Source organism: Artemia sp. Qi Xiang Cuo, chromosome 7 (assembly GCF_049724085.1).
Source record: "Artemia sp. Qi Xiang Cuo chromosome 7, ASM4972408v1, whole genome shotgun sequence".
In the NCBI taxonomy this organism is placed as follows: domain Eukaryota; kingdom Metazoa; phylum Arthropoda; class Branchiopoda; order Anostraca; family Artemiidae; genus Artemia; species Artemia sp. Qi Xiang Cuo.
In genome coordinates, this window is record NC_142800.1 from 8,330,881 (window position 1) to 8,355,949 (window position 25,069).

Consider the following 25,069-nt stretch of genomic DNA (forward strand, 5'->3'; position numbering starts at 1 on the left):
AGCGTAAAGAGCTAGGTGTCGAGGAGGGAGACAATAGATATGGATGACAATACTAAACTAAGATAACCACAAAATTCCACATTTTTGCACAGAAATACCAAAACCATCGGTTAGGTTAGGTTACCCTACGTACGCTTGCGTACGTCTTATTTACGTCTTATGCGACGCGCGTGACGCGCGCGCGTGTCACGTGTTTATTTTTTATGTATTTGAGAAAATAAGAACTGAAGTGGAAGCTTTTTTTCATTTTCTTTGGTAAATTTTAGAATTGAGCTAATTTTTTCTTTTCTTTAAGAAAATTCAGAAGAGAACTTGAACATTTTGCACTTCTTCGAGAAAACTCGGAATTAAAGTGTAGCTCCTTATCGTCATGGCGAATATTCACGATCAAAGTATAACTGTTTTCTATTGTCTACGAAATATTTGGGAAAGGGCCGGAAGTTTTTTTGACTTCGTTGAGAAAATATATAATTGAGGCCGAACTCTTTATCGTCTTGGAGGAAATATTCAGAATCGATGTATACGCAACAAAATACAGAATAGGACCTTGAATTTTTTCATATCCTTTAGGAAACTCGAAAGTGAAATTATAAAATTTAGAATTAGAGTGAAACTTTTTGTCTTCATGGAAATTATACACAATCATAGTATAACTCTTCCTATCTTCCACAGAAAAATTTAGAACAGAATTTGAAGTTTTTATGTCATTTGAGGAATTAAGAACTGAAGTGGAACCTTTTTATTTCTTGAAAAAAATAGAATTGATCTGTAAGTTCTTTGGTAATTCCAAATTAAACTAACTTTTCACAATCAATTTATAACTTTGTCTATCTTCTATAATAAATTTCGAACAGTACTTTAAATTTTTTCATCTCTTTGAGAAAAATCAGAACTAAAGCTGAACCTTTTTATATTCTTGGGAAAAAATAGAATTGATCTGTAACTAATTTGTTTTTCATTGAGAAAGTTCAGAAGAGAACTTGAACTTCCCTCCACTTCGTTGAGAAATTTAGAATTAAAGTGGAACTTTTTAACTTCATGGAAAATATTCAAAACTATTGTATAACTTTTTCTATCTTGTACGGAAAAATTTAGAATAAAACTTTAATTTCTTATGTCTTTGGGGAATTAAGGACTGAAGTGGAAGCTTTTTATTTACTCTGGAGAAATTAGAATTGAAGTGTAGATTTTTAGGTAAAATTCAGAATTGAGCTAACTTTTCACGATAAGAGTATAACTTGTTCTATCTTCTACGAAAAATTTGGAACAGTATTTTAAATTTTTTCCTCTCTTTCAGAAAACTCTGACTGAAGTGAAAAATCTTTATTTTCTCTGGAAAAAATAGAATTGATCTATAACTTGTTTCTTCTCATAGATAAAATTAGAATTCAAATGGAAATTTTTGTCTTTATGGAAAATATTCACAATCATAGCATAACTTTTCCTATCTTCCATGGAAAAATTTAGAACAGAACTTTAAAAATTTAGAACAGAACAGAACGCTAAAATTTGGGACAGAGCTTTGAGTTTTCTTATGACTTTGGGAAAAATCTCAGAACTATAGTGGAGCTCCTTATCGTCATGGTGAAATATTCAAGATCAATGTATAACTTTTTCTAACTTCTACAAAAAGTTTGGAGGAGAACTTTAAATTTATGTCTTTGGGGAAAAATCTGAACTGAGGCGGAACCTTGCTTGATATTGTGATGGACAAAAAAGTTGTAAAGTAAAGTTGTGGGTGAAGGCTCATTCGATTGGAAATTTATATGGCCAGTGACCTTTTTAATAGTTGAAAGTGATTGGAGGGCAACTAACCGCCCTCTCACGCCTACCATTTCCCCAAACGTGTCTAGTCGAGATTTTGAGATAACCATCTGGTTCAACGTAGTCTAAAGGTCCAGAAATTATGTCTCTGAGAATGACGCTCCCCCTACATCCTTCAGGGCAAGGATTGTATGTTATACCCTGGGGGCATATAAGGTTTTTATAGAGAGCGTTGTCATAAAACTTCGAAAAGGACTCACTCGATTGGAAATTGAAAGGCACCGATGCCCTTTTTAAAAATTGAAATTAATGGGAGGGCAACTAACCTTCCTCTTACGACCACCATTTCCCCAAACACATGCAATCAATATTTTGAGATATCTATTTTGTTCAACGTAGTTACAAACTTTGGAAATTAGCTCTTTGAGGATGATAACCCTCAGAGCCCTCAGGACATGGGCTGTAAGTTATGCCCTAGGACCATATAAGGTTCTTATAGAAAGCATTGTCATAAAAACTTCAAAAAAAGCGGATTTGATTTTCAATTGAAAGGGCTAGTGCCCTTTTTAATAGTCGAAAGTGATTGGAGAGCAACTAACCCGACTCTCACACCCACCGTTCCCCCAAACACATCCAATTAAGATTTTGAGATAGGTATTTTCTTCAAAGTAGTTGAAAGTTCTGGAAATTATGTCTTTGAGGAAAACAAATCCCCCAAACCCCTCAAGGCAAGGGTTGTAAGTATTCCCAAGGGGGATATAAGGTTTTTATAGAAAGGGTTTTCGTATTAACTTCAAAAAGGTCTCATTTCATTTGACATTGAGAGGGCTAGTGCCCTTTTTAATAGAGGAACGTGATTGGAGGGCAACTGACCCCTTCTCACGGCCACCATTACCCCAAACACATCCAATCAAAATTTTGAGATAACTATTTTTTCAACGTAGTTGGAAGTTCTAGAAAGTAGTTCTTTGAGGATGACATCCCCCACAGCCTTCAAGATATTGGTTGTAAGTTATGTCCTGGGGGCATATAAGGCTTTTTTATATAGAAAATCTTGTTGTAGAAACTTCAAAAAGAACTTATTCAATTGGAAATTTAAAGGGCAAGTGCCCTTTTTGATAAGCTAGTCGAAACTGTTTGGAGGGCAACTGTCAACTCACGACCACAATTTCCCCAAACACATCCAATCAAAATTTTGAGATAGCCATTTATTTCAACGTCGTTGAAAGTTCCCGATATTATGTCTTTGAGGATGCTAAATCCCCCACACTCCTCAGGGCAAGGGTTCTAAGTTATGCCCTGGGAGCAGAAAAGGTTTTTATAGAGAGCGTTGTTATAGGAACTTCAAAAAGGGCGCCTTCAAATTGAAATTGAAAGGGCTTGTGCTCTTTTTAATAGTCAAAAGTGATTGGAGGAAAACTAACACCCCTGTTACGCCCACCATTTCCCTAAACACATCCAACAAAAATTTTGAGACAGCTATTTTGTTCAACGTAGTTGAAAAGTCCGGAAATTATGTCTTTGGTGATGTCAATCCACCCGCAGCCCTCAGCGCAAGGGCTGTAAGTTATGCCCTGGGGGCATATAAAGTTTGCATAGAAAGCATTGTCTTAGAAACTTCAAAAGGGCGTTTTTGATTAAAAATTGAAAGGGCATGTATCCTTTGTAATAGTCGAAAGTGACTGGAGGGCAACTAACCCCCCTCTCACGCCCACTATTTTCGGAAACACATCCAATCAAAATTTTGAGATAGCCATATATTTATGGCTATCTCATATATATATATATATATATATATATATATATATATATATATATATATATATATATATATATATATATATATATATATATATATATATATATATATATATATATATATATATATATATATATATATATATATATATATATATATATATATATATATATATATATATATATATATATATATATATATATATATATATATATATATATATATATAAATATACATGTTTATTTCATAATACAATTTAAATAAAACACGTTATAGTCAGCGAAACTAAAATAAAACATTCCAGTGAACGAACCTTTTCAATATTCGAAAGTGATCACAGGGCAACTAACGCCCCTCTCACGCCCACGATTTCCCCAAACATATCCAATCAAAACTTTGAGATAGATTTTTTGTTCAACGTAGTTGAAAGTTTTGGAAATTAGGTCTTTTCCAGCGTTGTCGTAGAAACTTCATAAAGAACACATTCAATTGCAAATTGAGAGGGCTAGTGCCTTTATTAATAGTCAAAGGCAATCGGAGGGCAAATGCCCCCCTCCCCTCCCCACGTCTATCATTTCTCCAAACACTTGCGCTCAACATTTTGATATAGCCATTTTGTTGAACGTAGTTGAAGGGTCCGGAAATTACGTTTTTTAGGATGACAACCCCTTCACAGCCCTCATGGCTAAGGTTGTAAGTTATGCTGTGGGGGCAAATAATATTTTTATAGAAAGTGTTGTCATGAAAACTTCAAAAAGGGCTCTCTCGAGTCAAAATTGAGAGGGCTATTGCACTTTTAATAGTCGAGAGTAATCGGAGTGAGAATCCACTCCACGCCCATCATTTCCCAAAACATTTCCGATAAACATTTTGATGAGGCCATTTTGTTCAACGTTGTTGAAAGGTCTGGAAATAATGTCTTTGAGGATGACAACCCTCCTCCCGTAGCCCTTGGGACAAGGGTCATAATTTATGCCCTTGGGACATACAAGGTTTAATAGAAAGTTTTGTCGCAGGAGCTTCAAACAAGGCTCATTTGATTGGAAATTGAGAGGACTAGTGCCTTTTTATTAGTCGAAAGTGAACAGAGAACAAATGCCCCCCATCACGCCCATCATTTCCCTAAAAACCTTCCAATCAACATTTTAATACAGCTATTTGGTTCAGCCTATCAGAAAGGCCTTGAAATTATGTCTTTGAGGATAACAAATACCCCCAGCCCTCAGGGCAAGGGTTGTAAGTTATGCCCTGGAGATATTTTATTTCTTGTCAAAGGAAAATTCGTGTGCTATGCTGAGAGCTGGCGTTTCATCCCCCGAAAAATTCCTCCGCAGTAAAATTCCCCCCACGTAAAATTCCTCCCGGATAATTCCCCTAGATTGGAAACTTTCCTACACACAAAATTGAGTAACCACAGAGAAATTGCATAAAAGATACCTCAAAACATCGATCACATATCTTAAGGGGTAGCAAAAAGACCATAAATGAAAAATAGTTTCAGGATAGGGGCTGGTTGATCTTCAATCATGTTTAACTATTAAAAACAGGCTAGACCTTTCAATTTCCAACAAAATTAGCATAGTCCAAAGTTTCAACGACCACGAATGGAATGTTGGGGATGAGGAAGGGGCAGCCCCTCTCCTCTACGGAACGAGTTCTGCTAATTTTCCAGTTTAATGTTATGTTTTGATTTAACGCCGTTGTATATTTTGTGTCATTTATGACGACAGTCTATCACGCTTATAATCCATTAGTTGTGATATTGTGTCCCTTGTCAAACAAAGAAACATTTGTTACATTATTCTGTAAGTGAAGAGACATTCTTTTTTTGTAGAAAGTTGAGTTATGGGACATTAGTAGTAGTTGTAACAGCGCTAGCACTAGTATAGTAAGAGTGCTGAGTGCTATTTTGCAAATATTACCTTTTGGTCCTTTGAACACCGCCCTAATCACCTCTTGAAAGTTTCAACTTGAAATTCTAAGCAGTTTCTAAAATTTTGCTGATACGCCTGTTGTACAACCTATATGCATATAGTGCGTTTTTATTTATTCAACTCCCCTCCCATTTTTTTTTCTGGAAATTTCACCTTTATACTCTTAGTCTTAATAGTAGTAGTAGTAATCATAGTAGTGGGAGTGGAAGTAGTAGTAGTAGTTGTTGTCTTAGTAGTAGCAGTAGTAGTAACAGTAGTAAAAGCAGTATTAGTAGCAGCAATGCTATCCAAATTTTGCTTTTTGTTCTATTGAGCATAACTCCTATCATTCCCTCAAAATTTAATACCCTAAGCAATTCTTGAGATGTGCCTTTTGACAACCTACATGCACATAGTGTTTTTGGTTTAGTTGAACTTAAACCTCAATATAAACTTTCACCTTCTTACCCTTCGCCTTAGTAGTATTAATAATTATAGTAATGGGCTTAGATGTATTAGCGGTAACAGCTGTTTTGTCAGTAGTAGTAGTATTAAAAGCACCAGTAACATTGGTAACAGTAGTAGCATGCACATACTGTACTTTTGTTATTTGAACATACCCCTTATCACGCCCTGGAAATTTCAACTTAATACTCTGGCCCTTTTCAAAGATATAACTGATACCCATTTGCGAAATCTAAATGTACACTGTTTTGTTTCGATTTAATTCAACTTTCCGCTCAATATTTCATCCAATTTTCAACTCATAACCTAAAGTCTCAGCAGAAGTCCCAACAAAAGTAGTCGCAGAAATAGTAGTAGTAGCTATAGTACTGGTAGTAAGTGCGGTGTTATTATCATTATCAGGAGTACTAGTAGCAGTAGCAGAGATAGTAGCGACATTCACAAATTGCCCTGTGGTCATTTGATCCACCCCCTCATCGTTCCTTGAGAGTCCTAACTTAATACCACCAAGTGACTAGTGAGATATACACTTTTGCAAATATTGCAGGTACATAGAGTTTTTGTCTGATTTAACTTCCCCCTTAATATTGCCTTAAATCTTAACTATCACAACCTTAGTCTTAGTAGTACTAGTAATCCCAGTACTGGGATCAAGAGTAGTAGTAGTAGTAATAGTAGTGATAATGGTAGTAGTTATCATGCTAGTAATAGTAAAAGTAGCAGCATTACCGTTGGTAAAGGTAATAGCACATTAGGCCTTTTGGTCAATAAAAGACTTTCTTATCACACCCTGGAAGTTACAACTTAATTTTCTTGCCCTTTCCAAAAATACGGCCCATACAATTTTTTACGTTTTGTGTGCAAACAGTGTATTTTTTGATTTAGTCAAAAGTCCCCCTTAACATTTCCATAAATTTTTAGGTTAGTTTTTAAGCTTTAGTAGAAGTGATAATAGAAGCAATAGTCGAAACCACAGCTGCAGTGGTGGCAGTACGAGTAATAGTAGTGTTAGTCGTTGCAGTAGTAGTTGTAGTAATAGTAGCGTGCCTCTATTGCATTTTAGTTAGTTGATTGTCCCTCGAATCATTCCCTGAAAGAAGTTCCAACTTAATTCCCTAAGCCGTTTCAGAAATGTACCCTTTTGACACCCTGCAGCAGTAGTAGTTCTGGTAATAGTCTTAGAAAGTTGTCATAGTAGTAGCGCACAGCACTCCACTCAACATTCACTGGAAACTTCCCTTGAATACATTTTGACCTTACGGACACCAAGGGTCAAACATGTCCCCCTTACCATATGACAAATATTGTTTGTAAACAACAGGTGAAGTACTTCACTTAGATCCCCTACTTCAAAAACTTTGAGGAGGGGGGGGGGGCGGGGGGAGAAATTCCCAGGGGCATCATTATTGAACCTTTTAACTATCTTAAACAAAATGGCTATCTAAAAATTTTTATTGGATATCTTTGGAGAAAAGGGTGTGGGAGATTTTCTTTGGAGAAAATGGAGGGCCGGTGACCCTCCATTTACTTTTAACACTTATTAAATAAAAAAAAATCTCCATAATATAAGTTTTTCAAGGCAAAATGAAGAACTGCATTAAACCAAAAATAAGCAAAAATGAAATTAAATAATCTACCAGGCGAAAGACTACCACAAATCAGGATCAATAAATAAATGAAATTCAAAACGAACAGATATTACAATAAATAACAAAGTCAAACTCCAAACGAGCAGAAATTAACATGATTAGGGCTCAGAACCCCTATGCATTCTCACGGTCAGAACATAATTTGTACTTTATAGAAAAAAAAAATACAAATGAATTTGGATTGTCAATTTAGTATAGAGATACATATGCTAATATTTATTCCTTAAAATCATAATAATTTTTGATTTTTTAAAGAAACAAAAGTAAAACAATAATTTTTTTTTTCTGTAAAGTGTAAAATATGTTCTTCCGTCTTAACTAGCTAGGTGAAAAAAAAAATTGAAAACAAATATATGACGTATAAAGCCGTCATTTCATTGTTTAGCCAGCAATATTGCAATATGGTAATATATATTTCAGAGAAGATTAACAGTGCTGCTACCAAAAGACGTGTAACAACAATTAAACTACAAAATAACAAAAAAAAACAGTGGTTACTATACGGCTCTATCAAAACTCTAGGTGGAGACTAGAAGGGAAGTCTACTGCAAATAAAACAAAGAGGAATATTAAAATTAGATATCTTAGGTTATCCCCTCTTTTGACATTAAATATTAAACAGTTTATCCCCTCATTCAACACATTTGTGTTGAATGAACACATTTGCGAACACATTTCACACAACACATCTATATTTTCTAGATTTTCACAGTTTTTTACATTTCAACGGCATACCGGCTCTTTCTACTTTTCTGATGCTAGAACATAGTCATAAATTAATGCCTCTCAATGTTTCTTTTCTAAGGAATGATTTAAAAATTTAAAAATTCTGAAATATAGCGATGGAGGATTTTTTTTTGAAATTTTCAATCACTGGGTCGTGTAACGTGACGCAGTTAAAAGAAGAACATCCATTCCTTATATGGAATATCATTTATATTTATTCTAGACATGTAGGCAAGGTTTTGTATCAGTGATAGGCATGAGAGGCTTGAAAAAAAGTAAGAATTTTGTTAAAAATATAAAAAAATAGCTAAAGATTTTGGGAGAAAGCATGGGAACATGAGAAAGCACTAACAACTACTTAAAAATGCTTTACTGTGTCTGGTTATCCATATCTTTCTTTGACAAAATATGGGAAAATTGATGAATTGAAAAATAAACAAAGTCTATATAGGCAACTGAAAAAAGCAGCTCCGGGTTTGAGAAGGCTTTAGCTGCCTGGATGTACTAATTTTGATTTGGCAAAAGTTATAATACTGAAGACTAGGAAATTTCCAGTATCTGCAGCTTCATCAATCCCAAATTATGCACCACAAGAATATGAATTGAATATTTCTTTTTTAGGATGTAATGCTTCTGGTATATGTCCTGATTTAACATGGTGTCATGTTAATGCCGAATGTGAACTCCCATTTGGAAAATTGAAATACCATTGTAAGGTGCGTAGAATACTTTGACCTTGGCTGTGTATAGTGTGTTTCAAACAGTTCGTGGTAACGAACTGTAAGTAAGGAGCGACCTGGCCCAATAGTAACCGAAACTCTAAAAACCAGAATTTTGATACCTATAGATACATCAATAGAATCAATTTTTTATGCTGATTTCAAATGTATAAGTTTCATTAAGTTTAGTTTTACCCATCAAAAATTACGTGCCTGAGAAAATTTGCCTTATTTTAGAAAAAAGGGGGAAACAACACCTGAAAGTCATAGAAATTTAATGAAAATCACACCAACAGATTCAGCGCATTAGAATGAGGGAAGGGACATTGCTGTGAAGGGGGCACAAGATTTCCCAGCATTATTTAAAAAAACGATAAGAAATGAAATAAAAAAAAACAAGTTTTTCAACTGAAAGTAAGGAGCACTTCAAAACTTAAAACGAACAGAAATTATTGCGTATATGATTGAGTTTGCCCCCTTGCCCCAGAGATTTCTTTAAGAAAAAGCCAAGCAAACCTTCTCAGAGGTGAAGTGATGATCTCAAAGCAGACTATATAATTGAAAAAATGTAACCTCTTGTGATTGTCGAGAAAAACCTTTCAAAAATCTTGTGCAAGGCTTCAATCCTTATGTAAGAATTATGTGTCAGACACCCTGTCTACTCGTATAGACCTGTGGTTCCTAAAGAGGATAAAAAATCTGAAGAAGAAATTTGCTGACTGGGATTATGTGTGCACTACAGTAGATATATGGACTTCAAATCATAAAAGCTACATTGGCCATACAGCACACTGGCAAAACGATGACCTTAGCCGAGGATCAGCTGCAACCACCTTTCAAAGGGTCAAAGCCGCACATGATTATCCAATCAGCCTTACTGACACTATACCTGAAAGAAATGATGATAATGTAGATCCTGAAAGTGAAAATGACACCTCCGTAATCATTTCAGTCGGAAATTTGCTTGACTTGCAGACAGAATAGTGAGATTAGACAGAAGAATCTGGAGATTAATAGTACTTATCCCCTCACTTGCGTTGTGAGAGCCACACCCTTAGAAAAGGTCTGAAAAAATGAAACTTAACTAAAGTGTTACGTCAACAATACCCTGAATCTTGTTGTTAGTTAAGATAGTGAAAGAGTCATGTCAAATGTGCCATATAAAAACAGTACCATGCTTCAGTGGAGAAGTGTCAAACACTGTGAAATGCAAAGAGGCAGAGCTCGAAGTCAATACCTCACTCTTTACACTAAAGTTTTTTTTAGTACTTTCATAGGAGCAATTTATTCTAATTAACCGCCTTTGTGATTAAGAGGTCATTCTTAAGGAATTGGAAAAAATTTGAACTTAAGCATAAATAACGAGGTATTGACTAGGGGGATAACCCCTTAATATACGTAATAAAAATATACGAATATAGTAGATCGTTACATATGTTAATTTGTAAGTTACATATATTTATTTCTAATAAAAACGTTCGTAAATAAAATTAAATAACTTCCGAGAAAGCCATTTAACCAAAAACAAGGAAAATTAATATACAAATTTCCTTTTAATTATTCATTTATGGTGAGCCAAAATCAAAACCTGCATTAGTTAAAAAACGCTCAGAAATTCAATAAAAAAAACAAGTTTTTTTTAACTGAAGGTAAGGAGTGACATTAAAACTTTAAACAAACAGAAATTATTACGCATAAGAAAGGGGCTGTTCCCTCCTCAACACCTCGCTCTTTACGCTAAAGTTTGACTCGGTCTCATAACTTTATTTTCTAAAACAATAAAAAACATTAGTGTAAAGAGCGATACGTTGAGGAGGGGACAGCCCCTTTCATATGCGGAATAATTTCTGTTCGCTTTAAGTTTTAATGTCACTCCTTACTTTCATTTAAAATAACTTGTTTTTTTTATTTAATCCCGCAAAAAGAACATGTTTTGCTAAGGATCACGTTTAAAGAAAATGTTTGTGTACAATGTTCTACTTTATCAGGTCGTGGCAGGTGTCTGAAAATGTTTCAATCTCAAGCGTGTTCAGCCATCACTGGCTTATGATTTTGAGATCCAGGAGAAAAAAAAAGAAAAGAAAAAGCGTGTTTTCACAGACACCCTTGATGGTCAGAGAAGTTAGAGTCAGGATAGGTGTCAAACCTTCAAGTCAACATGAGTATTTCAGCAGTTTTGATTCTGAAGCCATCACAGGACAGCTTCCTAGAAAAAGAGCTCCAAGCAGAGATTTCTTTAAGAAAAAGCCAAGCAAACTTTCTCAGAGGTGAAGTGATGATCTCAAAGCGGAATACATAATTGAAAAAATGTAGCCTCTTGTGATTGTCGAGAAAAACCTTTCAAAAACCTTGTGCAAGGCTTCAATCCTTATGTAAGAATTATGTATAAGACACCCTGTCTACTGGTATAGACCCGTGGTTCCTAAAGAGGATAAAAAATCTGAAGAAGAAATTTGCTGACTGGGATTATGTGTGCACTACAGCAGATATATGGACTTCAAATCATAAAAGCTACATTGGCCATACAGCACACTGGCAAAACGATGACCTTAGCCGAGGATCAGCTGCAATCACCTTTCAAAGGGTCAAAGCCACACATGATTATCCAATCAGCCTTACTGACACTATACCTGAAAGAAATGATGATAATGTAGATCCTGAAAGTGAAAATGACACCTCCGTAATCATTTCAATCGGAAATTTGCTTGACTTGCAGACAAAATAGTGAGATTAGACAGAAGAATCTGGAGATTAATAGTACTTATCCCCTCACTTGCGTTGTGCGAGCCACACCCTTAGAAAAGGTCTGAAAAAATGAAACTTAACTAAAGTGTTACGTCAACAATACCCTGAATCTTGTTGTTAGTTAAGATAGTGAAAGAGTCATGTCAAATGTGCCATATAAAAACAGTACCATGCTTCAGTGGAGAAGTGTCAAACACTGTGAAATGCAAAGAGGCAGAGCTCGAAAGCCTCTGATAAAGTCCAAGATTTAATGTCAAAGCAGGTGATTGTTCCCGATGCAACTTGGTGGAAATCTTCACATGATGCTGTGAAAATGATTGTCAAAGTGGGAGACCATATTGGGCAGGTTTACACCAAACGATACCTACCAATGTTGAAAGCGATCGAGCTTGAGTTTCTCGAAATGTATCCAAAGGTACCTGAATCTATCGCCAGGGTACTTGACATGCTACAGGGGGACAAGAACTGTTTTCTGGAAACGCTGTTGCCCAAGCTGATTGCACTAAGAAAGAAAATGATTGCCATGAAACAAAAACGATCTAGCACGCACAAGTTCTCATGGAAGCAAACTTAATTTGTTTGAAAATCGGTTTGCACACGCTTTTACAATGCAGCTAAGTCAACCTAGCTTTAAGGAGCTAGCAATAGTTAGTGGAAGCCACACTGTTTTCAAGGGTAGATGGATGCCGAGAAATATCCGCGACCGAAACATTGATGCGATTTGTTATGAAATGAAGCATATTTTTCTCGCCAAAGCTGACGATCAGTTGACTGATTGTGATGCCGATTACCCCAAAATAATGTTGATAGATTCTTATGGCTTTTTTACATTCAACAGTGACTGTTTTGGGATCAACACGGATTCTTCTTTTGGCTGTAACATGAAAGTTCACTTATTGAGGCTCATAGACGATAAAAATCGTTTGATTGAGTCCTTGAAAGAATATCCAGTCGTTGGAAGAAGTTTCCAAAAATTCAATACTGCCATACAATCGTTTACTCTAGTAGAAAATCCTTTTTTGTGTTTGGACTTCCGTTTTCACTGCGAAGCAGAGTCAGCTTGGAGGTAAGAAATTTGAGAAACCTCTTTTGTTAAGGCAAAGTCCCAACTTTGATAATGAATTTTATGAAAAATTTCATCATGAACATTACGCTTTTGGAAAAATATGTTTTGTTGCTAGAAAAATTTGTATTTTAAATACGTATTTGTAGTTAAAAACAAATCACATCCTTGGCAATGTATCTCCATTTACAAATTAATTACTTTATGGTATGAATATTTTGTATTTGTAATTAACTACATTTTAAAACTATTTCCCACAACACTGCTCATTGCTTACACATAAGTTTGATTATTGAGAAAAGGGGGCTTCTTTGAACCTGAGTCGCCAAAGAGGATAAAGGTATAAAGGTAAAGTATTTAGAAAACATTGAGGGGGAACTCAAGCAAAATCAAAATAAAATATATGCAGGAGGGCTGTTAAAAGGATACATTAGCAATACCTAATGAATGACTAAGCGTATTAAGTTGGAATATTAAAATCATGATGAGAGGGATGATGAAAAACGCACGCAAGGTAGCAAGACCCTCTTCTCTTACCTTTATAGATTACCTTATAAAAATCTGAAACAGCCATTTTATTAAAAATGGTTCAAATATCTAGCAGCTATGCCTCCGGGGATAACATGCCTACATAACTCCCAGGAAAAATAGTAAACGATCCAATTTTTCTGCTATTAACATGCAGGATTTATCATTGTAAAATGGGGATGTGCTTGATCCTGGGCATTTCCGAATAGACTAAGGGTAATGAGATGAAATATCGTTGCATGCTGAGGGATATTTTAAGCTAAATCAACAAAACATCATTTTCGTCCAAGTTGTGAGAAAAAGGCGCGTCTGCAACATCTAAGTGGCTAAGGGTCCAAATATGCGATCAAAACTTGTAATGTGCATTTTGGTTTTCAGAAGGTTGTTTCCATAATATCCCAGAAACAGCTAATGTCATTTCATTTAAACTTGCAGGGAATGTTGGAATGAATCCAAATCACTATTTAGAACTATTAAATTAGAATAGTATAAAATAATTTTTACCCCAGAGACATAAAACTTGAGAAATATTCATTATGTGAAATAAAAAAGTTTGACAAGCGCATTAGTCAAAACAAAATATATTACAAATACTTTCTTCTGTATTTACAACAATACAAAACACAAATAGAAATTACTGTGAGTTTTTAGAATATTTAAATCACCTGGATTAACATAAAGATTTATATTCATTTGTTGTTAGGTTTTTGAAAAACAAAACACACTGTTTAAGATAGACAGTTTTCAATATAACATTAAGCTAAGAGTGACTCTTGCCAGTAGAAAAGACAACTTCGAAAACCAAAGTTTTATTACAATATATGCAGCAGCAAAGTTTGGCATTCATTCTGAATCTAAATATTCAAAATATATTAATTTTAAAGCTGATTATTAAAATCTATTGTTGACTGAAAAATTGCATAGTTAATAATTGGGATGAAACTTTCCCAAAACAGGTAAATTTCGGATCCGTGTTTCAAAATAATCCAAGCCAAATAAAGATCATTTCTAACTGAAAGCACAATATGAAATGGCCATTTACTTTCTTTTTGAATGACCTTGAACATAGTTATTTACTCGGTAGCTTCCAGACCTGTAACAGTTTTAATTTTGTTTCTTAATCACAATAATAAATTAATCAAAAGGCAGAAATTCCTCTTAGTTCCAACCTAAAAGGAAAACAAGTACTATAAACTATCACATGAAACCAAAAATAAGGAGATATTAGAAAGAAATTAGAAAGGAATTAGACATTGCCTGTCAAGCAGTGAGTAACGCGTGCGGGAAGGGAAGAATAGCACAGTTCTTTCTAAGTTAAATTTGTAATTAGAGACGTTGAGAATTAGCAAATAAAGTCTAAAACAACCTTTTCTTTTTATTAGAATGAATTAAACATGAACACAGATTAAATATAAAAACTTTTTTTTGCAAAAGCAAATAGCGAACTTATACCTTTAGCAGAGCAAAAAAATCAACTGAAATTATAATTAACAAGAAAAAGGTGCTATAATTAGGGCGAGAGGGTGACAACTTCCCAGCTCATATATTTTTCAATTTCTGTTCCCCTTGACTTTGAACTGAATATCCATTTTATTTTTGGTACATTACAAGTTCATTGCTGTTTTTTTTATTATTAAGCCTAATACCCGTTTCCTTTTAACTTTAATATATGTATTTTAATGTTTGTTTTTTAAACCGTAATTTGAGTACAAAGGGCATGACTTCCCTTTTCAATATATCTAGTAATTTTCGTTCGTTTTGAGTGGAATATCATTTTTTTTTTGTTAGTTATAAGTTTATTATTTGTTTCATTTTGTTTTAAGTCAAATATCAGTTTCTCTTATCTTTTAGTTTATTGTTCATTATAATTTCAGTAAATTTTTTGGCTCTGCTTAAGATACTGCTTCGCTCTTTACTTTTGTCGTTTAAACTTGTTCTCTTGTATCTAATTGCAGTAAATAATCAAGTTCAACTTACAATTTATGATCTCATAGCCTTCTAAAGACCAAACCTTGTTTGCGCTTTACTGGAGACAAAACATATTTTAAAGATTTTCTCTTTTATATCGATAGCGAATCCAGAATTGCTGAGACTTTTAGGAACAAATATTAACATACATTGTACTGTTAATCTACATTTATTAGAAATCTGAAAATGGCCAGTCATATGCTGAATTTTAGGGGGGGCGGGGCGTTTACCTGGTCTAATCGGCACTTTCAATGTTGTATAATTGAGATCTCAAGACAAAATATCATAGGCAGTGCGATAGCGCTGCCTAAGCAAAGAGCGATGTGGGCACAATATATTATTTGTTTTATTTTTTAGGCCAGGGCACTTCTTACAGAAAGTAGTGTCATAGAAACTTCAAAAAGAGCTTATGGAGGGCAACCAACCCAACCCCCTCCCCCACGTCAATCACTTCCCCGAACACTTTCAATCAAAATTTCGAGATAGTTATTTTGTTTGGCGCAGTTTAAAAGTCAAGATATTATATATTTGAGGATGAGAACCCACCCCCAAACATCAGGGCAAGGATTGTAAGCTATTTCCCGAGGATATATAAGGTTTTATGGAAATGGTGGTCGTATAAACTTTGGAGGGGGCTCATTGGATTGAAAATCTGAAGTTTCAGTGCCATTTTTAAGAGTCAAATTTATGAGAGGCAGCTGTACCCCCTCCCCTCCGCCCACGTCACATTTTCCCCAAATACATCCAATGTAAATTTTGAGATAACCATGTGTCCAAAAATAGTCCAAAGATCTCATAACACGGCCTTTGGGGTTGACCCAGAGTACGGGAGTAAGGGTAGTAAGCTATGCCGCGGGTGGTAAGGTTTGTATGAAAGGGTAGTCGTGTAAAGTTTAGAGGAGGTTCATTTGATCGGAAATCTATAGTTCTAGTTCCATTTTAAGAGTCAAGCGTGATGGAGAGAAAATAGCCCTCTCCCCCTCCTTGACATCTTCTTCTCGCCAAACACAGTTGATTCAAATTGTGAGATAGCCAATGTGTAACCAATAGTCCAAGGAGAATATAACAATGTCTTCAGTAATCAAATATAAGAAATATTTAGGCGGATGTTGAAATAAATACAAAAAAAAAAAAATTATGAGCTTATGGAGTTTTAAAAAGGTGACAAAGCAATATCTCAAGAAAAACTTATATTATTAAGTTAGACCTTTAACAGTAGGTTGTACGGTGAGAAAAAGTTTCTCCCGTATATATATATATATATATATATATATATATATATATATATATATATATATATATATATATATATATATATATATATATATATATATATATATATATATATATATATATATATATATATATATATATATATATATATATATATATATATATATATATATATATATATATATATATATATATATATATATATATATATATATATATATATATATATATATATATATATATATATATATATATATATATATATATATATATATATATATATATATATATATATATATATATATATATATATATATATATATATATATATATATATATATATATATATATATATATAAAATCATGAAAATGATTATGTCAATAAAAAACGAATAGAAATTAATCTAATAAAAACTTTTTCCACAAAACAAGTTTTTCAAAGAAAAGCAAAAAGTTCCATTAAGCCAAAAATGGGCAGAAATGAAGTCAAGTAATCGTTGAAGCGTATAACTACCACAAATCACTAATAATAAATAAATGAAACTCAAAATGAACGTAATTAGAATAAATAGCCAAGTCAAACTCAAAAAAAGAAAAAATTAACATTAGTAGGGCTGATAACCCCCGTACCTTCTCAAGACCAGTACATAATTTGCACTTTACTGAAAATAAAATACGTTTAAATGCTTTTACTTTTTGTACTTAAATAAATACCATAAATTTAAGACTTTAAGGAATAGATATAAGTATGGGTATATTAAACTTTCGATTCACGGTAACTTATTTTTTGTTTTGTTTTTTCAGTAAAGCCTAAATTATGTTCTGGCCTTGAGAAGGTATTGGGGTTGTCAGCCCTAGTAATGCTAATTTTTGCTCGTTTTGAGTTTGACTCGGCTATTTGTTCTAATTTCTGTTTGTTTTGAGTTTCATATATTTGTTAATAGGGATTTGTGGTAATTTTACTGTTGGAAGATTAATTTACTTTATTTCTGTCCATTTCTGGCTAAATGGAGCTCCTTACTTTTCTTTTAAAACCTTATTTTGTGGATTGTTTCGAAATTTAATACAAATATGAGGCAGTGTCATTCATCCAGGGGGGGGGGGGTTCTTGTGCCCTCCTATACCCCCAGCCCCTTATGGGCACCCACGAATCTGCATCTTTTCAGTAATCTTGGTTATTATGGTATTTTCTCTTTTTTTTACTTTACGACAGACAAAACACGAAGCTTGAAATGCCACAACTAGTGATAAGGAAAGAGTTAAACAGAGACGGGGAGAATATTTTGAGAATTTGCTAACCTGAGATAGAGTTGCAGGAAAAGCTATAGAGGAAAATAAAAAAAAATGTGATACCTTGGATATGAAGGAATATTTTTTTTTTTGTGAGAAAGAATTAGCGACAGTACTAAAAGGACTAAAAAACAATAATGTGCCAGGTGCTGATAGTGTAGTAAATGATTTTTTTAAATATGGTGGTCTGAGGTTAGAAAGCAGCTACTGAAGATAATAAATATGATTTTTGAAAAGGGAAAGTACCTAATAATTTTAGAAAAACCTTAATTAGAACACTGTATAAGAAAGGTGATAAGAGTGAGTGTGGTAATTATCGAGGCACTAGTCTGGTAGCAAATTACCAGGTTTTAGAAATGGTAGAGGATGTGTTGACCAGATTTTCAGTCTTAGGTTAACAATTGAGAAGTGCCAGAGTTGACAAACATCTTTGGTCGTCAGTCTTATAGATTTGAGCAAGCGTTCGATTTCTTGATAGAAGAGCTTTAGCAAAGGTCTTATCCTTGTATGGTATACCAGACAAATACATTAAAGTGATTAGTGCTATGTACAAGAATAACACTGCTGCAATTAAGGTAGGAAATGAGGTTAGCAGCTGGTTTTGTATTAAATCAAGAGTTAAGCAAGGAGTTGTTCTACCTCCATTTATATGGATCATTTTGATGGACTTTGTCTTAAGGAGAGCAGGAAAGGCAATGGGAGACCAATGAATCAAATGGGGAGAAAAAACTCTCCTTGACTTACATTATGCTGATGATTTAAGCATCCTAGTTGAAAGTATGAGCAAAATGAATAAACTTTTAGAGGTTTTGCTAGTTCAGGGTAATAGAATAGGTTTGAAAATTAACGTTAAGAAGACTAAGTCACTAAGGCTATGAATAAGTGAAGATGAAAAGGTGACGCTGGGTAACAAAAATAAAGATCAGGTGGGCAGCCTCACTTACCTTGGTAGCATTATTAGTAAAGATGTTGGGAGCAGTGAAGATCTTAAAGGTAAAATAGATAAGGCTCAGGGTATTTTTTCACAATTAAAAAAAAGTTTGAAAGAATAGGAAGATAAGTCTGCAAACTTAGATTAGAATATTGAAAGCTACAGTGATGACAGTGGTTAAATATGGCTCTGAAGCATGAGCTCTCCGAAAAACGGATGAAGATTTGCTAGCAGTTTTCAAGAGAAATTGCCTACGGAATGTTCTGGGTACCCAGCTGACTGACCGTATTTCAAACAGTAGACTGTACGAAAAATGTGGTTCAACCCCACTTTCTAGGGCTATAATGAAAGAAAGGTTGGGATACCTAGGGCTCTTTGTGCGGATGAAAGATGACAGATTGCCAAAGAAATTACTTTTTAGCCAACCGTCTAGGGGTAAACGGAAAGCAGGTCATCCTCATTTGGGGTGGGAGGGTGTCATAAAGAAAGATTTAAAGGAAATTGGAATTCCCTGGGAGGATGTAAGGAGGGAGGCTTTGAATAGGATGGGATGGAGTGGGAGCTTGCGTGGCTGTGTTGGCCTCGGGTGGCTTGGTGCTGCGGTGAGTTGTTAGTAGTAGTAGCAGTAATATTTTCATTAGTTCCAGATATCCAGATAGTACAGATATCCCTAAATCTGCACTAAAAATTTCAATCTTAGACTCTTAGTTGTTCTGGGTACATTTCTGATATGCTCTTTAGAGAGCATGCATGCATGTAGTATTTTTAAATTTAAAACAAAATCTTCCTCAAAATTTTCTGAACAATTCTCTTTAATACTCGTTAGTTTTAGTAGTAATAATAATAATTACAGTAAAAGTATTAAGAATAGTAAGATACAATGCCTTTTGGATGGCTCAAAATCCTTCCCCACCCAACATACACCGGACTTAATAATCTAATCCGCTCCTGGGACATAGATGTACACGCCCTTTTAATAATCTGTTTCAACATAGTTTGTTTTAATTTATTTCAATATCCTTCTGAACGTTCCCTGAAAATTATGCAATAATACGCTTAATTTTCCAAAATAGGAGTAGCAGTTATAAATATAGCATCATTAGTGATAGTCGTGTTAGTAGTTGTAGTAGCAGAACCGGGTGCATTAGTAGTTGTAGTAGTAGCGGTGATTTCAGTAGCATTAATAGTATTAGGAGTATGCACAGAATACCTTTTCAGGATGGCACAGTATGCCCTGATCCTTTCTGGGATATTGATGATACGCTGTTTTGACAACCTACATGCACGGAGCGTGTTTTCTTTAGATCAAACTGCCCCTTAACATTGAATGAAAGTTTCACCCTTGAAAACTAGCCTCAGTAATGCTAGTTGCAACAGTAGTTTTAAGAGTAATAGCAGTAGTTGCTACTTAGTGATAATAGAAGCCATAGTAGTAGAAGCAGCAGAAGTAGCAGCAGCAGTTATAGTAGGATCACCAAAAGGGTGCTTTTTGCTTATTACAACATCCCTCTCAACACGCCCTGAAAATTTAAATTTAAAACTTTAAGTTGTTCCTGAAAAATGAAAATAGTTTTTCAGAGTGGAAAAGATCGGAGGGCAACTAGCCCCTCTCGCCCTCAACGCCTTTGGGGGTTCCGGATGGATAAACCCATCCGATAAAAATTTTAGGTGACCATTTTGTTAAAAATAGTTCAACCATCAGATATTAAAACTCCAGGGTCGACACAACCCCCCAAGGTCCAGGGATAGGCGTTGTGAGTTAACCTCTGGGGATATATATGGTTCTTATGTAAGGGACACTCGTATAAACTTCAGAGAGGGCTCATTTGATTGAAAATAGAAAGTTCCAGTTCACTCTTTAAGAGTCAAAAGAGACCGAAGCTTAATCTAGTCCCCCCACACGCCCATTTCCCCCAAACCCATCCGATAATAATTTTGAGATAGCAATTTTGTTAAAAATAGTTCAAACATCAGATAATAAAAACTCCGAGGTTGACACAAACCCATTTTTTCACTTTGATATTGTTACTTTGATATAATTTTTGACACTTTGATGAATATTTGATTTTTTTTGAAGTTTGGTTTTGAAATAAGGAATTTTTAAAACTTGAAATTTTTTGGAATAAAAAACGAAAAAAAATTCATCAAAAAAAAAATTTCCGACTAATAAGTATTTCGACGAAAAGTAAAGATCATTTTAAACTTAAGCTCAACAGATACAAATAACTTTTAAAATTCAAACTCAAAACTACTACTACTGCTACTAAAAACTCACCGCAACACCTTGCCGCCTGAGACCAACACAGCTACGTGCGCTCCTCCTCCATCCCAATCTATTCAAAGCCTCCCTTTTTATGCCCGCCCATGAAGTTCCCATTTCCCTTAAATCTTTCCTTATAACGTCCTCCCACCCCAAACAAGGACGACCTGCTTTCCGTTTAGCCCTAGACGGTTGGCCAAAAAGAACAATCTTCGGTAATCTGTCATCCTTCATCCGCACAACGTACCCTAGCCACCTCAACCTCTCTTTCATTATAGCCCTAGAGAGCGGTATTGAACCACATTTTTTGTCTTACGCCCTGCTGCAGTTGTCCTCCTATAGAGGATCCTCCCGCGATGGTGTTCTGCATCACCATGCAATTTAACCCATTACTGGGAGAAGGTTTGTAACTCCTGGGACTTGTGGACAAACCATTGGGCCCTTTTGAGTGTACATTTGAGGGGCCTTCTTCCTCCTCCGCCTGTATTTATGACCCCAGGTGAGGGTACCCCAGTTTCTATTATGGACCCCCAGAGACAAGGCCCCCCTTGGTCCGTGCCTCCTGTGGAGGTACCCTACATATCTCTACGGTGTTCCCCTTATCGCCTCCTGGGGAGATCTTATGTAAGGGATACTCGTATAAACTTCAGAGAGGGCTCATTTGATTGAAAATAGAAAGTTCCAGTTCACTCTTAAAGAGTCAAAAGAAACCGAAGCTTAATCTAGTCCCCCACCCACGCACTTTTTCCACAAACCCATCCGATAAAAATTTTGAGATAGCAGTTTTGTTAAAAATAGTTCAAATATCAGATAATAAAAACTCCAAGGTTGACACAAACCCATTTTTCACTTTGATATCAGTTTTGATACTTTGACGAATATTGGATATTTTTTGAAGTGTGGTTTTGAAATAAGGAATTTTAAAACTTGAAATTTTTTGCAATCAAAAACGAACAAAAATTAATTAAAAAAAAACTTTCCGACTAATAAGTTTTTCTAAGAAAAGTAAAGGCCATTTTATACTGAAGCTAAGCAGATACAAATATCTTTTAAAATTCAAACTCAAAACTACTACTACTACAACTAAAAACTCACCGCAGTACCTTGCCGCCTGAGGCCAACACAGCTACGCGCGCTCCTCCTCCATCCCAATCTATTCAAAGCCTCCCTTTTTATGCCCGCCCATGAAGTTCCCATTTCCTTTAAATCTTTCTTTATGACGTCCTCCCATCCCAGACAAGGACGACCTGCTTTCTGTTTAACCCTAGACGGTTGGCCAATAAGAACAATCTTCGGTAATCTGTCATCGTTCATCCGCACAACGTGCCCTAGCCACCTCAACCTCTCTTTCATTATAGCCCTAGAGAGCGATATTGAGCCACATTTTTTGTCTTACGCCCTGCCGCAGTTGTCCTCCTATAGAGGATCCTCCCGCGATGGTGTTCTGCATCACCATGCAATTTAACCCATTACTAGGAGAAGCTTTGTAACTCTTGGAACTTGTGGACAAACCAGTGGGCCCATTTGAGCGTAAATTCGAGGGGCCCTTTTTCTTCTCTCCCTGTATTTATGATCCCGGGCTAGGGTACCCCAGTTTCTATTATGGACCCCCAGAGACAAGGCCCCCCTTGGTCCGTGCCTCCTGTGGAGGTACCCTACATATCTCTACGGTGTTCCCCTTATCGCCTCCTGGGGACATGCTGAATTTTCTGGGGGAGGCCAACTACTATCTAGCCTAATTTATTGATTCAATTCAACATTAGCTTGTATAACTAATGGAAGATTAATGTCTAGCCTAATTTATATATTATTTTCAACATATCGTAACTAATGTAAAACAAATATCTAGCCTAATTTATTGATTCACTTCAACATTAGCTTGCAAAAATAATGTAAAACCAATATCTAGCGTATTTTATTCATTCACTTCAACATTAGCTTATAAAACTAATGTAAAACCAATATCTAGCCTAATTTAATGATTCACTTCAACATTAGCTTACAAAACTAATGTAAAACTAATATCTAGCCTAATTTATTGATTCACTTCTGCATTAGCTTGCAAAACTAATGTAAAACCAATATCTAGCCTAATTTAATGATTCACTTCAACACTAGCTTGCAAAACTAATGTAAAACTAATACCTAGCCTAATTTATTGATTCACTTCAACATTAGCTTGCAAAACTAATGTAAAACCAATATCTAGCCTAATTTACTGATTCACTTCAACATTAGCTTACAAAACTAATGTAAAACTAATATCTAGCCTAATTTATTGATTCAGTTCAACATTAGCTTGCAAAACTAATGCAATACCAATATCTAGCCTAATTTAATGATTCACTTCAACATTAGCTTGCAAAACTAATGTAAAACCAATATCTAGCCTAATTTATTGATTCACTTCAACATTAGCTTGCAAAACTAATGGAAAACCAATATCTAGCCTAATTTAATGATTCACTTCAACATTAGCTTATAAAACTAATGTAAAACCAATATCTAGCCTAATTTATTGATTTATTTCAACATTAGCTTGCAAAACTAATATAAAACCAATATCTAGCCTAATTTAATGATTCACTTCAACATTAGCTTACAAAACTAATGTAAAACCAATATCTAGCCTAATTTATTGATTCACTTCAACATTAGCTTGCAAAACTAATGTAAAACCAATATCTAGCCTAATTTAATGATTCACTTCAACATTAGCTTACAAAACTAATGTAAAACTAATATCTAGCCTAATTTATTGATTCACTTCTGCATTAGCTTGCAAAAATAATGTAAAACCAATATCTAGCCTAATTTAATGATTCACTTCAACATTAGCTTATAAAACTAATGTAAAACCAATATCTAGCCTAATTTATTGATTTACTTCAACATTAGCTTGCAATACTAATATAAAACCAATATCTAGCCTAATTTAAAGATTCACTTCAACATTAGCTTACAAAACTAATGTAAAACCAATATCTAGCCTAATTTATTGATTCACTTCAACATTAGCTTGCAAAACTAATGTAAAACCAATATCTAGCCTAATTTATTAATTTACTTAAACATAAGCATGTAAAACTAATGTAAAACCAATGTATAGGCTAATTTGTTGATTTACTTAAACTCTAGCTTGTAAAACCAATTCCTAGCCTAATTTATTAATTTAATTCAACTTTAGCTTTCAAAATTAATGTAAAACCAATATCTACCCTAACTTAATGAATTACTTCAACATTAGCTTGCAAAACTAATGTAAAACTAATATCTAGCCTAATTTATTGATTCACTTCAACATTAGCTTGCAAAACTAATGTAAAACCAATATCTAGCGTATTTTAATGATTCACTTCAACATTAGCTTATAAAACTAATGTAAAACCAATATCTAGCCTAATTTATTGATTTATTTCAACATTAGCTTACAAAACTAATGTAAAACCAATATCTAGCCTAATTTAATGATTCACTTCAACATTAGCTTTTAAAACTAATGTAAAACCAATATCTAGCCTAATTTATTGATTTATTTCAACATTAGCTTGCAAAACTAATATAAAACCAATATCTAGCCTGATTTATTGATTCACTTCAACTTTAGCTTGCACAGCTAATGTAGAACGAATATCTAGCCTAATTTATTGATTCACTTCAACTTTATCTTTTAAAACTAATTTAAAACTAATATCTAGCCTAATTTATTGATTCACTTCAACATTAGCTTGCAATACTAATGTAAAACCAATATCTAGCCTAATTTAATGATTCACTTCAACATTGGCTTACAAAACTAATGTAAAACCAATATCTAGCCTAATTTATTGATTCACTTCAACATTAGCTTGAAAAACTAATGTAAAACCAATATCTATCGTATTTTATTGATTCACTTCAACATTAGCTTACAAAACTAATGTAAAACCAATATCTAGCCTAATTTAATGATTCACTTCAACATTAGCTTGCAAAACTAATGTAAAACCAATATCTAGCCTAATTTAATAATTAACTTCAAATTTAGCTTGCACAGCTAATATAAAACTAATATCT

At 34.3% G+C, this 25,069-nt stretch overlaps 1 protein-coding gene across 2 annotated transcripts in view; it reads left to right on the forward strand.

Moving 5' to 3' along the window:
* The window catches only part of LOC148949912 (cartilage oligomeric matrix protein-like), a 334,413-nt gene that overhangs the window by 78,690 nt on the left and 230,654 nt on the right, over nt 1–25,069 (forward strand). For both annotated transcript variants that reach the window (XM_089091996.1, XM_089091995.1), the window contains exon 3: nt 8,898–8,992. In XM_089091996.1, coding sequence (XP_088948122.1) covers nt 8,898–8,992 — 95 coding nt within the window. The remainder of the gene's footprint in view (nt 1–8,897; nt 8,993–25,069) is intronic.